Source organism: Alligator mississippiensis, chromosome 4 (genome assembly GCF_030867095.1).
Source record: "Alligator mississippiensis isolate rAllMis1 chromosome 4, rAllMis1, whole genome shotgun sequence".
NCBI lineage: Eukaryota > Metazoa > Chordata > Crocodylia > Alligatoridae > Alligator > Alligator mississippiensis.
In genome coordinates, this window is record NC_081827.1 from 56,092,015 (window position 1) to 56,109,877 (window position 17,863).

Below are 17,863 nucleotides of genomic sequence, written 5' to 3' on the forward strand. Positions count from 1 at the left end.
AAGCATGGCTCAGTAACTGCCCACACTGTGCTATATGCTTAGGGCACGGTTATTTTTAGCAGCTACTTCACTGTAGCAGCCCACTATAACGAGGGAGAGTGCTGCTATGGTGATGTACTTGCTGGTCATGTGTAGATACCTGTGGATGCTACATCACCTAGTGCATTGCTATGGTGATGTAGCATCGCATGTAGATGCACCCAGTAAGTTGTTTATAGAGTTATCTTTAGTGGTATATTTCATGTCAAAGTAGCTGGATAATATCATCCTATCGTGGATATCACACCTGTCCTCAAATAAACTGCTGTGATATGTTGTGTTGTCTTAAATCTGTTTTGTCCTAGTTTGCGCACACACTTTTTAGATACAATTGCATATAGTTTTAGTATTTAAAAGTTAGGCTTTTTTGATGCACACTAGATGGCAGTATGAATGAATGGCTAATTATAAGGGGTGTAGGTTGTAGCTGTGTTGGCCTAAGGATATAGGCAGACAAGGTTCTTTGGGTAAATCCAATATATTTTATTAGACCAACTCAAATAGTTGGAAATAGTCAGCTAATTATAAATCATTTGCTGTTAAATATAGTATCAAATACCTAAAAGTCTTATTTTTCAGAGCTTTCCTGGAATCTCTTTTACATCTTTAGATTTGTCATATAGTGTTACAAAGAGTAAAAAATATATATTGTTAAGGCTTTTGATTTAAGGCTACACCCTACAGCTCTCCTAGATTTCACGTACTAGTTTGCTTTTCCAAATAAAACTGTGGTTTCATAGTAGCTAGGGTCAGGAGGGACCTGAACAGATCATCTAGCCTGACCCCCTGCCACAGGCAGGAATGAATGCTGGGTTCACAAGACCCCAGACAGGTGATCATCTAACCTCTTTTTGAATTTACCCAAGGTAGGGGCGAGGACCACTTCCCTGGGAAGTTGGTTCCAGATGCTGGCCACCCTAACCATAAAATGTTGCCTTCTGAGCTCTAACCTAAACCTATTCTCCATCAGCTTATTACCATTGTTCCTCGTCACCCCAGGTGGTGCTGAGGAGAAAAGGGCTCTACTTTATTTGCTGATGATCTCCCCTGATAAGTTCATAGCCAGCCACCAGGTCCCCCCTCAGCCTCCTCTTGCCATGGCTGAACAGGTTCAGCTCCCTCAGTCTCTCCTTGTAGGGAGAGTGGTTTTAAGATAAATATAAGGTAACTGTTAGGTAATTTTTTGTAGAAACAAATCAAACAATCTTGTTTTTTCTGAGAAAAACTGCCTCTTCAGTTGCACCCACTCGAATATGTTGATTTGATCTCTGAACAAAAAATTAGTTTATGGCACAAACCTCAGTTGATCATGTTTTTTAAGGTAGGTACATTAACATATGAATTAATGGTGTTTTCTGTAACTTAATACAGCTATCTCGTGTCATCCTAAGTTGCATTTTCAATTTAAAAACATTTTTTTTTAGGAGCTATATTGGCATTTATGTTGGGGTTGTTCCATATCCCATTGGATGAATGTGAAGAGCTGTATCACAAATTAGGATCAGATGTTTTTAAGCAGAATGTCATTGTTGGGACAGTCAAAATGGGCTGGAGCCATGCATTTTATGACAGTGATACCTGGGAAAAAATGCTCAAGTAAGTGAAAAGTAATTTTTGTTGCTGTTAAATTGTAAACAGTAGTTTAAAAACAACACATAGATAGTGATATGTGATATCACTATCTTTTGAATTAGCTGGTTGCTTTTGTATTGCCAGAATATTTGAGTCATCATTATAATGATTCCTCTGTTTCTAGGGACTAAAATGAGATATGGTGCACTGGTTTCTGATTATATGTCCATATGCTCCCCAGCTCAGCTAATTTTAACTCATTATATGTCTGCTAGCAATCTTGCTAGCCGCCTGCTGTGCATTTTCCCTATAGGAAAAGTGCTAAAAAGTGAAATGGTATGCTATACCAAAGACCCCTCATCTTAAGTACTATATTAAATCTTCTTACCTTTTGCATTTTTTCTTTAAAAAAGAAAAACACAAAGATGGTAATGCAAAGAGATATCGATTATGTAAAACCTTTTGATTTAAAAAAAAGAGAAATATTTAGTTTTCTATCTATTGTACTAGTAGATGTGGAGAACATTGAATCATAGAAAATCAGGGTTGGAAAGGACCTGAGGAGGTCATGTAGTCCCACCAGCTCCTTAAAGCAGGACCATCCCCAACTAGATCATCCCAGCCAAGGCTTTGTCTAGCCGAGTCTTAAAAACATCCAAGGATGAAGATTCCAGCACCTCTCTGGGTAACCCGTTCCTACTAGTGAAAAACTTTTCCCTAATATCTAATCTAAACTTCCCTTGTTGCAACTTGAGATCATTGCTCCTTGTTCTGGTATCTGCCCCCTCTAAGAACAGTCTAGCTCCATCCTCTTTGAAACCCCTTCAGGTAGTTGAAAGCTGCTATCAAATCCCCTCTCAGTCTTCTCTTAAGCAGATTAAATAAGACCAGTTCCCTCAGGCTCTCCTCATAAGTTATGTGCCCCATCTCCCAAACCATTTTCGTTGCCCTCCACTGTACACTTCAACTTGTCCACATCCTTTCTGTAGTAGGGGCCCAAAACTGGACATAATACTCCAGATGTGGTCTCAATGGTGCTGAATAGAGGAGAATAATCACTAACTGGAAATGCTCGTACTAATGCAGCCCAGCATGCTGTTAGCCTTCTATGCAACATGGGCGTATTGCCCACTGTAACCTCTAGGTCCCTTTTTGAAGACCTGCTGTTTAGTTCATTCCCAGCCTGTACTGGTGCATGGGACTGTTCCATCCTAAGCGTAGGACTTTGCACTTGTCCTTATTGAACCTTGTGATATTTTTGAGATTTCTGGCAGAACCAGAAAGCAGGGAAGCAGATGAGGCAGGGAGTGTGGGCAGAGCACACCACAACACTTGGACTGTGAAGGGGAACAGGGCAGGGAGCAGAAGGCAGAGCAGCCAGTTGGGCAGAGGGAATGACAGTCAGAGAGGGTGCATAGCTAATTTGTGGCTTGTGTGCCAAAAAACTTGGCCCTCACTGTTATAGAGTGTTCTTAAGAGAAAATGGTCTGTGCCAGCAGTTCCCAACCTTGGGGTCATGACCGCATTTGGGGTCGCAATAATAAAAAATGGGGTTGCAAAGATTATCATGATTTCTTCCTTTAAAGGAAAAATAGCAGGAAATGGTGGATTCCCCTTGCAGGTTAGCAGAGTTCCAGCCTGTATGGAGATGCTTGGGACTGGGGGGAGTGGGAGGAGGGCGATCAGGTAGAAGACACCACGTGCATGTGTGTGCGCACATGCACACACACAGCAGCCAGGTACCATGGAAAGCAGTGCCTGCAGCTCCTTCCAAGTAAGTCTATGGGGTGGCAGGGGGGAGAGTAGATTGAGGCCCCACAGTGAGAGGGAGGGAGTGGAGCAGGGCTGGGGCTCGGGGCACTGCCCAGCTGGGCTAGTGCATGGGGCCTCAGTTTGGGGCAGGAATATAGCGCCTGACTAGGGGAGCAGGATGTAGCCATGGGTAACTTCTCTGGGGGTGGTGGGGGGGGCTGAATCTCTGCAACGGCATGTACTCCTGGGGAGAGAGGCACAGGTAGGCATTTCCCCCCCCCCGCCCCCAGATTTGTGCACATGATGGGGGCAGGTGCAGGCTGCCTCCTATGGACTTGGGGCTAACCACCCTGCTGCCCTCCCCTAGAGCCTCCATCGTAGAGCAGGGTGGGGAGGATCAGTGGTGCTGCTGGGAGTTCCACACTGGCTGCGCCACTATGGCAAGATGCCCCCTGCCTACCCAGCAGCAGTAGGAGGCACAGCCTCATGCTACCGGTAATGCCAGGTGGGCAAGGGGCACTTCACCATGGTGACGCAGCCAGTATGGGGCTCCTGGCAGTGCCACCGACCCTCCCTGCCTTCCTGCATTGAGTCCCACCCACTTGGCTGAGGAGGTTCCTGGAGGGATGGCTGCAGGGTGGGACAGCTGTCATCCTCCCACCCTCATGGGCTCCGCTTCACTCATGTCACCTGTGGGAGAAGGTGGGGAAGGAGTCAAGGTCTGCACTCTGCTTCGATTGCAGCAGCTGCAATGGCTTGGACACTGCTTGGGGAGGTGGGGCAAGGGGCCACGGGCCCTGGTCTTGTAGCCCTGGCAGCTGGGGGGCACCCTCTGGCAGGGGACAGGGGGCTGTGAGTTGTGAGTGAGGGGCCCCAGCAGGGCTGATGGAGTAGGCGGCTGTGAGTAGAGAGTGAGGGGCCCTAGCAGGGCCAGGGGGCTGTGGGTGGAGAGTGAAGGGCACCTTGGGGGGGTGGGGGGGGAGGGCTATGGGTTGTGACCAAGGGGCCATACTGAGGAAATAGGGTCATAAATGGGGTTGTGCTGAGGAAAAGGTTGGGAAGCACTGGTCTGTGGCTTACTGTGCATCATCAGACAAGCTTACTTTGGCTTGCTGTTTAACTCTGATTCTTGATGACCTAAATGAGTATTCTTGTAAGTCCAGGTCCTATTTAATAGGTATCTGTTGTTGGTGGAAGGAAAAAAAAGAGTAATGAGGTAAATACTGGTGTACTCATTTTCCTCAAATTGATGACCAGTACCATGTCTACTGACCACAAATATGCAGCTGCATCAAAGAGGAGCATTTTGCTATGTTGAGCTCAGCAATCTTTTTCCCATGGTTGCCTTGGAAGATGCACATTATTGACCTGAATTGCCTTGGCATCAGGCACAGTGAGTCATAGTTGAACTCTTGAAAGCAAGTGCTCTTTTAACTCAATAGTTAATAATTTAAAGGGAGTAAAGTGATACCTTCTTTCACCTTTAGTCTTGCATGAAGTGAAAAATACCTCACATGGATACAGGGCTGTCCTTCAATTGACTTGCATATGCCTTCTCTTTAGAAAACTGATATATTCAGGTGTCTTGTTAGCCATCTCTTGACCCAGTAGTTTTGTGGTGCACTCCTGCATATTTCCTTGTTCAGGCTAGAACTGGAGTCAAGTGATTTGACCCTCCCTATGTCAAGGAGGTAAGAGATGTTACAGACGTTTCACCCTGGATGGCATACCTGGCAGGGAAAAATAGTACCAAAAGAGCTTCAGATGGTTCACAGAAAGTTGATCTACTGAAACTGATTGCTTACCTAGTGGGAGGTCTTGATATACTCCCTGATATAATTGAAGTATGATATGGATGTAAAGACAGTTAAAAGCAAAATGCAAAAAAGTTTCCTTGCCAGAGTGAAAGAGCGTAATAGAAAGTTTAATTATCCCACAAGGGAGACACTTTCTATATTGCCATTTTCAAAACACAATTGTGTGGTGATAATTCTAGTCACTTAAAGTAGTTCTTTAATTTCAACTTCATTCAGGATTTCTTATTGACTTTGACATCCAGAAAATGGCAAATATCAAGTTCTGAAATATGTCATAAAAACACAATTTGAAAGCAAAAACGGGTTCTGTATAAGAAAGTTTTGATCTCCCTTATATGACAAAATAGATAATTGAAGCTGTTTCTCCTAAGCATAGCTCTTTAAAATGAGCTTTGAATTTACAGAGTCCCAACTAGTTGCTACAAATTAAGAAGCAGGAAAACTTGAAAAACTAAAAGAATGATTTTGAAGCTGGTGTAAGATGTTTTGTTGAATATCAAGAATGATCTAGTAATATTACATTAAAGTATTTAAACTGAAAAGCAACATAATTAATCTTTTACTTGCATAAGAGGAATATTAAAATCCTATTTTAAAAATTACCACTAATTTTAGTTAAGTGTAGCAATTTGCTAGACGTCTTATACAAAGATTAGCTTCAGTATTAATCTTAGATTCATAGATTGTACAGTCGGAAGGGACCACAATGGATCATCGTGTCCGACCCCCTGCCCCTGGCAGGAAAGAGGACTGAGGGCAGATGACCCCAGCCAGGTGACTATCTAGCCTCATCTTGAAGACCTCCAAGCTAGGTGATAGCACCACCTCTCTTGGAAGCCCATTCCAGGTTCTGGCCACCCTTACTGTGAAAAATGTCTTCCTAATATCTAACCTAAATCCACTCTCAACTAGTTTACACCCGTTATTCCTAGTCACTCCCTGGGGCGCCTTAGTAAACAGCGTTTCCCCTATTCCCCATTGACATCTCCTTATAAATTTATAGGCGGCCACAAGATCTCCCCTCAGCCGTCTCTTGTGAAGGCTGAAGAGATTCAGCTCTCAACCTCCCTCCCCCATAGGGTCTATCACGAAGGCCACTAATCATATGAGTGGCCCTCCTCTGGACCCTCTTGAAATTCCCCACGTCCCTCTTGAAGTTCAGCACCCAAAACTGGACACAGTACTCCAACTGTGGCCTGACCAGTGCCGCATAGAGGGGGAGCATCACCTCCTTTGATCTATTAGTCATGCACCTGCTAATGCACGACAAGGTGTAATTGGCCTTGTTGATGGCCTCATTACACTATTGGCTCATGTTCATCTTGGAGTCAGTTATGACTCCAAGATCCCTCTTTGCCTCTGAGCTGCTGAGAAGGACACTCCCCAACTTATAAGTGTGCTGGGGGTTCCTCCTTCCCAGGTGCAGTACCTTACATTTATCTTTATTAAATTGCATCCTATTTCTCTCTGCCCATTGATCCAACCTGTCCAGGTCAGCCTGAATCTGCTCCCTGCCCTCCGGTGTGCTAACTTTGCCCCATAACTTGGTACCATCAGCGAACTTGGAGAGGGTGCTCTCCACGCCCTCATCCAAATAGCTGTTGAAGATATTGAATAATATCGGTCCGAGGACCGAACCCTGCGGGACCCCACTGCCCACCTCCCTCCAGGCCAAGAAGGAACCATCCACCACCACTCTCTGGGTGCGGTCCGTAAGCCAGTTGGCCACCCACCTGACCGTGTAGGCATCCACTCCACAGTCTGCTAGCTTCCCAAAGAGAATAGGGTGTGAAACCGTGTCAAAGGCCTTCCTAAAGTCCAGGAAGATGACATCAGCCTCGGCTCCCGCGTCCAGGCAGTGTGTGACCTGGTCATAGAAGGCTACAAGGTTTGTCAGGCAGGATCTACCTGTGACAAACCTGTGCTGGTTTCCCCTCAGCATTGTTTCCCCTCCTGGACCTGCACAAATGTCTTCTTTGATTATTTTCTCTAGCATTTTCCCAGGAATAGAGGTAAGACTGACTGGTCTAAAGTTACCCGGCTCATCCCATCTCCCTTTCTTGAAAATGGGCACCACATTGGCCCTTCTCCAGTCCTCGGGGACCTGGCCGGAGCACCACGAGTGCTTGAACAGCTGTGTCAGCGGCTCAGCTATGACACTGGCCAATTCTTTCAGCAGCCATGGATGGAGGTCATCCGGGCCTGCTGACTTATACCCATCCAGCTCCTCCAGGAGCTCCTTAACTATTTCAGAACTAACTGTAGGCGAACTGGTGCCATGTGGACATCCGTCAGCGATCGAGGTGGGGGAATTGGCTTGGTCAGGACCTAGAAATACTGAAACGAAGAACTCATTGAAGAGCTCTGCTTTTTTCCCTGTGTCAACCACCAACTGTCGACTGTCCTGATTTGTCCTGCAGGGGCCCTATGTTGCTCTGAGCTTTCCTTTTGCCCGCTATATACCTGAAGAAGGACTTTTTATTGTCCTTGATTGTTAAAGCCAGCCTGAGCTCAAGCCCCACCTTGGCCTGTCTAACTGATTCCCTGCAATACCGCGCCAGGGAGAGAGATTTCTCCTTGGTGGCTGCTCCCTGCTTCCATTGCCTATACATCTCTTTCTTTGCCCCCAGACTCTCCTGGAGTTCCCTGTTCAGCCAAGGGGGCTTTTTTGCCCCCTTATGCATGTTTTGCCCATCTTATGCATGTTAATAGAAGACATCCTACTTGTCATTGAGCTACCTGCCTCATTGTTCATTTAATTTGATGACTTTAACATTAAGATTATTGCATTCATTAGATGGAGTTACCTTATCATTGATTTCCATTTTCTTTGTGTAGAGAGCAGAATTATCCTCACTATGTTTTATATAATCAATTTATGTGATAACATATTGAGTGAAATATGCTGTAAGAAATAGTTGCATGTTCTGCATTCTGGTATTTTATGTTCACTCAAGTTTTGCATTTAAAATATATTTTTTAACTTCAGTAGAGTCTGGTATTTGCAGGAGAATTATGTTAGATTTTTTTTAGGAGGCAGCAGACATAGCAGTTTGACAGACTCCAGTCAAACTGCTCCAAAAACCAATGTAATGCTAGGCTGTGGATGGGGTAAAAACTGTTCTGTTGATTGGGGTGGGAGGTACTGTGAATGCAACCAAAGAACATGCTCAAATCCAGCACTTCATACACTGAAAAACAATTATAATATACGCTCTTTTCCAGAGAATATCTGGGTCTCACCCTCCCCATCTTAGGGCTCTTAGCCAGTTCAGGCATGTCCCATTGGGGTTTGCAAAGCTGTCAGTAGTAATCTCCTCCTTTTCACAGAGAAGATTGCTGTAGGAATTGTGTACTCACCTGAGGTCACAAAGCAGTTTAGTGAGGAGCTGAGGGTAGCCTGTTTTTTGACACTGGCCTCTCTTCTATCTTACTCTCTTCTTGTGAAAAGGTATATGCAAAAAAATTTGTCCAAGACAGCTTGTTTATATATGTTGTTGATGGGGAAAATATTTAATATTAAATCATCTGAAAAGGGAAATAACCAGCGAGGTAACTGCGTTAATAGATGAGGCAGCTGTTTATGTTCACCAAGTACAGAGTGGCCTAAGACGTTTCTGGAGGATTTAAGCAGGAGGGGAGGGGAGTCGGGTGTCCAAGAGGAGTGGTTGATCCTTAAGGAGATGATCCTCCATGCTCAAAGGGAGGTAATCCCAACAAGGGTCAAAGGGGACAAGAGGGCACAAAAGCCCCCATGGCTCACCAAAAGCATACAGGAACGTCTCCTGGCCAAAAGGGAGGCATACACCCAATGGAAGGGAGGGGCTATCACCAGGGAGGACTATACCTCGGTTGCTCGAGGCTGCAGGGGGACAGTCAGGAAGGCAAAGGCGGAGATGGAACTGGGACTAGCTACTCGGATCAAGGACAACAAGAAGTCCTTTTTTAAATACATAGGGGGCAAAAAGAAGGTACCCGGTAACGTGGGGCCTCTGCAAGACACGCTAGGAAATCTGGTTGTCGCACCAGACGACAAGGCTAACCTATTTAATGATTTCTTTGCCTCCATTTTCCTCAATAGGGACCAGATCAGCCTGTCCACCGGGACCCCTGTAGGCCCCAGGGGAGGCACACCCAGGCCCAGGGTCAGTGAGGATCTAGTCAGGGAACTTCTGGAGGGACTGGACGTATTTAAATCAGCTGGTCCTGACGATCTCCACCCCAGAGTGCTGAGGGAATTAGCAGAGGTCATTGTGGGACCCCTGGCACAGCTTTACGAGCACTTGTGGTGCCCTGGTGTGGTGCCAGAGGACTGGAAAAGGGCCACTGTGGTTCCCATTTTCAAAAAAGGGAGGAAGGAGGACTTGGGAAACTATAGACCAGTTAGTCTTACCTCGATCCTGGGTAAGCTTTTTGAGAGAATTATCCTGGCGCATGTCCACGAGGGGCTAGCAGAGGAGGTTATGCTTAGGGGCAACCAACATGGGTTCATTAGAGGCAGGTCCTGTTAGACCAACCTGGTGGCCTTCTATGACCAGGTCACAAAATCCTTAGACGCAGGGGTAGCAGTAGATGTAGTCTTTCTGTACATCAGGAAGGCCTTCAACACTGTATCTCACCCCATTCTCATTAAAAAATTAGGAGACTGTGGTGTCGACACCTACACAGTCAAATGGGTCGCTAACTGGCTGGAGGGCCGTACCCAGAGAGTGGTTGTGGATGGGTCATTTTTGACCTGGAGGGATGTGGGCAGTGAGGTCCCCCAGGGCTCGGTCCTCGGACCCGCACTGTTCAACATCTTCATCAGTGACTTGGACGAGGGGGTAAAAAGCACCCTATTCAAATTTGCTGATGACACTAAGATGTGGGGGATGTGGGCACGCTAGAAGGGAGGAATAGGCTGCTATTGGACCTAGACAGGTTACAGGGGTGGGCAGATGAGAACAGGATGGGTTTCAACACTGACAAGTGCAAGGTGCTATACCTGGGGAGGAGGAACCAGCAGCATACCTGGGGAACTCCCTTCTCATCAGTGCAGAGGCAGAAAAGGATCTTGGAATCGTTATTGATGCCAAAATGAACATGGGCTGACAGTGTGGGGACGCGGTCAGGAAGGCCAGCTGCACCTTGTCATGCATCCACACATGCATCTCAAGCAGGTCCAAGGAGGTGATCCTCCCCCTATATGCGGCACTGGTCAGGCCACAGTTGGAGTACTGTGTTCAGTTCTGGGCGCTGCACTTCAGGAGGGATGTGGACAGCATTGAGAGGGTCCAGAGGAGGGCCACCCGCATGATCAGGGGGCAGCAGGGCAGACCCTACGAGGAGAGGCTAAGGGACCTGAACCTGTTCAGCCACCACAAGAGAAGGCTGAGGGGGGATCTAGTGGCCTGTTACAAACTAGTCAGAGGGGACTAGCAGGCATTGGGGGAGTCCCTGTTCCCCCTAGCACTACCAGGAGAGACTAGAAATAACGGTCACAAGCTGGCAGAGGGTAGATTTAGACTAGACATCAGGAGGCGCTACTTCACAGTCAGTGCGGCTAGGATCTGGAAGCAACTTCCTAGAGAAGTGGTGCTGGCTCCTACCCTCGGGGTCTTTAAGCGGAGGCTAGATGAACACCTTGCTGGGGTCGTTTGACCTCAGTGCTGTTTCCTGCCATGGCAGGGGGTCAGACTTGATGATCTGTCAAGGTCCCTTCCGACCCTACAAACTATGAAACTATAAACAAGGTAGGTAAAGGGGCAAGTGGAATTTAACAGCAGAATGAATTTCAGTAAGTGTAAAATTCTAAAGCTAGCAGAGAAAAAACAAATGCCCAAATACATAATGGGAAAAGATTGACTAAGTATTACCATTGCCCAGATTGGGGGTCAGCAACTTATGGCCCATGGGCCAAATCCAATCTGCAGAGCTACTGGATGCGGCCTGTGGGGTTAGAATTTTGGTGGTGTCTGGGTGCATGGGCTTTGGGCCGCACTGCAGCTGGGTGGCAGGATGCTATTCTGTGCCGTGCCTTGGCTGGGTGGCGCTGGCTGCTGGGTCCCAGTGTTCTGCCAGGACCCAAGCTGGGCCATTCCAGCTTCCTGCCTCAGAACATAGTAGCTAACCACTAGCCCAATTCAGTTGGGGGTGTTAGTAGATCACAGACTCAACATGAGCCAGTAATTTGGTGTAGTTCCCAAAAAGTAAATAAAGTTTGGGGGAATTGTCAAGAGTATAATATGTAAGATATTGGTATTACTGCTTTATTGAGTACTGTTAATGTCTCAATAGGAGTATTATGTGTAGTTCTGGCACTGCACTTCATGAAGAAAGTGGAGAAACTACAGAAGATCCAGCATAGGTGTGGGCAATTATTTGGGCAGGAGGGCTACTTAAGAAGTTTGAGTGAGCTGTTGTGGGCTGGGTCAGCACCCCCCCACCTTCCTCAGCAGCTCACCCAAACTGCCTACGTGGCTCTGCTCCAAGCTCAGCCGGGCAGTTGGGATGAGGGTGCAGGTGTACGGGGAGTGACATCCCAGAGTGGGGTGGGTGGGCAGGGCTGGGGCCGGGATTGCAGGGCTGTGACAGCACGGGGCCACGGGCCAGAGCAGATCCCTGGTTGCCATCACAGGGACATGCGAACAGCAGATCGCAACTTTGCCCTGGGCCTTGGCTCTGTGCTGTCACTGCCCTGCCCACCTGTCCTGCTCCTGGATGCCACTCCTCGCCTTCCTGCAGCTTCATCCCATCCACCCAGCCATGTACCCTGCCTGCATGTGTCCTGCTCCCAACAGGCCATGGTGCCCAGGCAGCAGGGCCAGTTTCAGCAGCAGTAGCCAAAAGGAGCTGCTGCGTCCAGGATCCTCAGGACGGTGGGGCCAGCTATACGCACCACTGCCTGGGCTGGGTGGGACTGAAGGACCCACCACAGGCTGGACAATATCCCTTGGCAGGCTAAATCCAACCCGCATTTCATATTTTGCCTACCCCTGATCCAGAGGCTAACAAAAATGATAAAGGTGTTGGAACAATAGCCATCTGCAAAAAGGTTCAGAGAACTAGGTATAGTTAGTTTGGTGAAAGAGGGATTAAGGGTGGCTGGGGGGGAAAGCAATGCTGTTTTCAAATGCAGTGAAACCTGTTTTAAGATGAAATCACACCAGGCTACGGAAAAAATTTCTGACCTAGATAGGTTTCCATCTTATAGGGGGAGCAGAGGTGCATGCTCTCCCTGGCACCCTGATAGCCTGTCCAACAACAAGCTGTCAGGGAGTGCTGCACCCTACCTGGTACCACTCATCAACAGACCCCCTGTCTGGCCCTGCTGTTTGGCCTTGGTTGGGTGGCAAGGTCTGCACTCCTAGGCAGTTCCTGCTGCCACTTGCAGTGAGGTCCCTCACACTGGCAATTTGTGCTGTCCCTGTAGCTACTTGCAACCAGAGTAGCAAGGGAACAGGGCAGCATGAGTGAGAAGGGGCCATTTATGAGCTGTCTGCCCTTTAAAATTCCTGCCTTGCAGAAAGTCCTGAGACCAAGAAGCTGCTTCCCAATGCTGAGGATGCCAGTTTGCCCATATCCAAATGGTTAATGCTAACAATTTGTTGGACATCATGTTTCAGACCCCCAACTATTCTACTGAGGATTCGGGAGTTTTTCTTGGACTCCTGTGAAGAATCTGATTCTGGTCTTTCCAAGAGGGAGGTTACTGAACTATGGGTCTGAAGTATTGCAGTTCAGATCGTTTAAACCATGAACCATGGTACAGCTATAATTTCCTGTTTTTCCTCCCAAGCAGGACATTAAAAAATTACCTAACATTTACTGGCTTTCAGTTTGAAGTGGAATGCATATGGTTGAAACTGCACATCCTTTTATCCTTAAATTTCTCCTATTCACAGGTCTGAAAAACCCTAATTTTCAAAAGCCCAAAATAATGTAGAGCTACATAAATCATGGTGTGGAATAAATGGCGGCACTGATCCTGCTAGCGAATGCAGCCCACATCACCACATTGGGCTGTATTCAAAAGGTTTTTTTGCTGTCATGTCAGCTAGATGGGGTTTTTAGTAGTAGTAGTAGTATTGAAATGAAAGCTTAGTTCAGCAATTCCCAAATGATTGCTACATGCTCCAGTTCCACTTAGTCCACAATTGTGAAGTATGCCATTAATTAACAAGGACTGGAGCTTTACCACACCTTGGTTGGCTTGTGATAACGGTCTCTGAGATGATAATTACCTCACAGTAAGTGAAAGAAAAACTGGGGCAATGTAGCCCTGATTTATTCAGGGGTAAGCTGCCCTAATTTAACTCTGAGGTAAGAAGAGGCACAACTACAGCAGAGCAATTCAAGCTTAGTGAATCCTCATATTTCATTAATTATGTGTTGATGAACAGTAACAATGTGGATAGATTTTTAAATAATAATATTGTTTTAATTAGGGGTGGCATGGGGGGCTTACTACTCATGAGCGCATGCTATTTACTCTGTGGTAACTGTTTTGTGTGCCTGCTTCTTTCCTGCAGCAAGTGACGCTAAACCACAGTAACTTTCACCCTGTTTTCTTCAGGGGTAAGTTGTCCTGGTTTAACTGGCACTTTTTGTGGAATAGATGCAAGCAGATAAAACACTTAAAATAAATTCAGCTGCTCTGTATTAAATTTCCCCCTTAAAACAGTGAAGTTGTTCATCTGTTGGTTCACATGAAATTTTCTGACTGTAAATGATATTGCAACTAGAAAAAAATTGAAAGCCACTAACTTACATACTGCAGAAACTGGTAGAATCTGTTTAAGATGATTTGTGTATTTCTTCATAGATTTCATAGACATTAGGGCTGGAAGGGACCTTGAAGATCATCAAGTCCAACCCCCTGCCCCAGGGGCAGGAAGTCAGCTAGGGTCAAAGGACCTAGCAAGATAAGCATCCAAACATTTCTTGAATGAGTCCAGACTAAGTGCCTGCACCACTTCTGGAGGGAGTCTATTCCAGGCCTTGGGGGCTTGGACAGTAAAGAAGTTTTTCCTTATGTCCAGCCTAAAATGGTCATGGAGGAGGTTCTTAGTTTTCTTCCCCCTCCCATCCCACAAGTATGTCTCTTAAGGTGCAAATGGATTCACTTGACGGTGGGAGAGATCAGATACCTTCTGAAACAAATCCCTGAGCCAGTGTTGCATCCATGCTACTATGTGACTAGTCTATGACCGTGCAGTGAGGCCTTTTAAATTATATACAGATTCTGTTGAGGTGTCAGTGGATTCAAATATGGATCTTTTGTATGGTTTCTGAATTCTAGCAGTAGGAAGGCTTGTGGAGATACTGTGCTCCTGATAAAGCAGTAAAACTCAGAAAGCAATAGTTAAAGGCTACCTACTGTTTAGAAAAATGAAATGTAGATATTTTAACTTCAGTTTTACTTACTGCATACTCCTCTCCTGAACAACTGGCAATGGTAGTATCACTTTTTTATTCTTATCGCTTTCATAATGGTAACTGCCTCAGCAAGGAAAGCACGCGGATGTTCTGAACTTTTAGTTCCTGAGTAGTTCTGTAAACCCAGAATTACATATATTCTCAAGTGTTTTAGGGGATTGAGATCTCAGTTGGGGGAGGGGGAAGAAAACTACGAAATCTACAGATCTTCTTAATCAACTGTATATAGAGGTTGTCATTTCCAGCAGTGTAGAGTAGATTGTGGCTAATATCCTGACTTCATTTAAGTCCAAGGCAAAGATCTCATTAACTTCAGTGGAGCTAGGACCCTACCCATATCCTCACCCTGATCATTTCAAATAGAAAGTATCCTAAATAAGATTAGACATAGATACTGGGTTTTGACTAGCTTGTAATGAGCATGCCAAACTAACAAGGTATTTTCAATGATTTGTCTTTTATTCATAGAGAGAAGATGGGATCAGATCTTCTGATTGAAACAGCAAGAAATCCCAAATGTCCAAAGGTAAGTGCATTTTTTTTTAAAAATACATAAAACACACCGGTGTAATTAATTATTAGGAACAAATAGCATTCAGTGGAATTGCCATCACTTGAAAAATCTTACAAAATGTATTCAACACAAAGAAGGGGTGCTCAACCTCTGGCCCATGGGCCAAATGCAGCCCCATGAAGCCATCACATGCGGCCTACAGAGTTTCCCATGGGACAGGAAACTTTGGGAGAGGAGGGGTGGCGATAGTGACCATGAATTTATCCCCCCCCGCCCCCCCCGGGCCAAACCACACCCTTTTTCCCTGCAGAGCTAGGCCGTGGTCCCTGCCCTCCTCAGGGCCAAGTGGGGCTGGGATGCCCACTTTTTTCCTCCTGCAAAGCCAAGCCATGACCACTTTCACTGTGGAGCTGGGCTGTACCCATCTTCCCCCCCCCCCCCAGCCAAACCACAACTGCTATTTCTCTGTGGGGCCAGGCCATGCCCCCTCTCTCTCACAAGACTGGGCCATGCCACATTCCTCTGTGGGAAGGGGTCGGGGGGAGCTGATGTTAAACCCATCCATGTGGTCCGAGGGTGCCTACTGCACCCGTGCTGCGCCAGATTGGGATCATCATTGGGATCTGGCCTGCAGACAAATGACCCTGCCCTTCAGGCATGGGGGAGGAGGGGGGGGAATATGAGCATCATTGGTACAGAGTATATTCTCTAAAAAGTATCCATGTAATACAAACTCATGCTAAAAAAAAATCTTATCTTCCATGATACTCCGATATTGCAGCCATCTTATACTTTTTACCAGATATCAGACTACTTTTGGGTACATTTATATTTTGAGATAATAAAATATTTGCAAATTGAAAATACTTAAATATTCTGGCTTCTCTGGATTCTACAGTAGCTCATCTTAGTGTCCTGTCAGTACTGCCAGGCAGTTTTGCTGGGTAGACTGTGGTTGTTGTTCCTGTGGGTAGTGTGAGAAAACCAGTTGCTCCTTACATGATATGCATCACCACATTTTTCTCCAGTCTCTGATTCATGCTGTAAAATCTCTGCTCTTTCTGTAGCATATGAAGGGCACCAGTTAATTGGAAGGGCACTGTATCCAACAATAGCACAAGAGTGAAAGATGAGAAAGAAGGGTGTTTTATTTTTGGCATGTGGTGGGACATGAGGCAGGAGGAGAAATATAATAGCACATGTTTAACAACAGTTTGGTAAATTAACAGGTGTCTTTATGTCATGGCACTATATTCAATGTTTTACTATTAAATGGAAGAAATTCAAAATCTTCTAAACATAGAAACGTGCTCAACTGGCCGCATTCCCATTCCACATCTAAAATGAGCACTTGAGAAGGCTGGAGTGGCATGTTACATTTGGGGGAGAAGCTGTCCTATATTGATTTGACTTGAAAGTTATCTTTGAACTGAGATCTTTGGACTCCTTCCATTTTCCTCAGTAATAAAATGAGTATATAAATAGATATAAAATTGGTACTTATTTACAGTAATCACTTTTTAGTGCTGGCAGTGGTGTTAGTGTAAAATAGTATAGCATAATCAAAATAAAGTGCAACTATATATGGTGCTTTATGCTTTCAACTCTTGTTGAACTCTGTTAGAATTGGGCGCTCAACACCACATAGGAGGTAGTTAGTATTTCTCGGTTAGGACTTTTGTCTGTGTTAAGTGTCCTGGCATTACATAAATTTGAGCTTTTGAATTTAATCCTGTTGCATTTGAATCTTATGGAAGTTTTGCTCTTGACTTCAATGCTTAGGCGACTGGTAGAGGGGGTCATCCCCGCCACCAACACCACTGATAGCATCTGCGGGTGCTTATTGTGCCCCCCCCAACAGGTCTGTCCCAGCCGCCAATGCCGCTGGCGGTATCTGCAGGAGCTCACCAACACCAATGGCAGCATCCACGGATGCTCGCCAGCTCTGCCACCGATGCTGCCGGCAGCATCTGTGGGTGCCCCCCCGCCAGACTCAGGAGCCACCAGTTGCCCATACTTCAATGGAAGCAAAAGCAGATCTTTGGTTTGGGATACACAGAAATTGTTGTACTTCATCATTTGTAGCTTAATAAATGTTCATAGAGAAGTTTTACATATGTTGGCTTTTTGTACTAGTAAAGCTATATTTATTATAATTTATTTGTAGTTGTGCAGCTGAAATGGGAGTTATGATATAAGTGTACTAACTTAAGCTTTCAAGTGTTTGATGAGTAATACTTTCACAAAAACAAAGACTACTTTTGTAAAGTGATACACGCCCGCTTATTTGCTAAGAGCTGCTGTTTTATACAATGCCAGCCATGCCATGCTGTGTGCATCATCACTTAAAGGTTTTTCCTATTCTTAACATAAGCTAGTAAATAGTGATTATTTATGGGTGAGTGTGTCTCTAAAACATGCTGATTTGTTGCATCTGTACTTCCCCTTCCTGGCAAGTATTGCTTTGACTCTCCCACTCAGATTGACTTGCACACATTTTTTTTTGGTCATGTCATTTAAATATCTTCCTGGAAACTTCTAGGGCTGTCAAATGTAGCAACTTTTTCTGCTTCTGGTGATCTTGTGTTTTGTCTCTCTTCTGGTATGCAGCAGTTGGATCACTTTGTTGAAATGTAGTTAATGTTTTTAGGAGCTTTTTTGTTTTTCTGAAAGAAGGAATTTTCCCACAAGTATAACATGTGGGTATACTTTATTCAGGATTTTTGAGAGGTTCCATGATTGATTTTTACCA

At 45.6% G+C, this 17,863-nt stretch overlaps 1 protein-coding gene across 1 annotated transcript in view; it reads left to right on the plus strand.

Annotated features, from left to right (window-relative positions):
* Positions 1-17,863, plus strand: part of PNPLA8 (patatin like phospholipase domain containing 8) — a 77,565-nt gene that overhangs the window by 12,903 nt on the left and 46,799 nt on the right. Inside the window, exons 6-7 of the mRNA XM_006274526.4 lie at positions 1,464-1,635; positions 15,066-15,123. Of these exons, the coding sequence (XP_006274588.1) occupies positions 1,464-1,635; positions 15,066-15,123 (230 nt within the window). The remainder of the gene's footprint in view (positions 1-1,463; positions 1,636-15,065; positions 15,124-17,863) is intronic.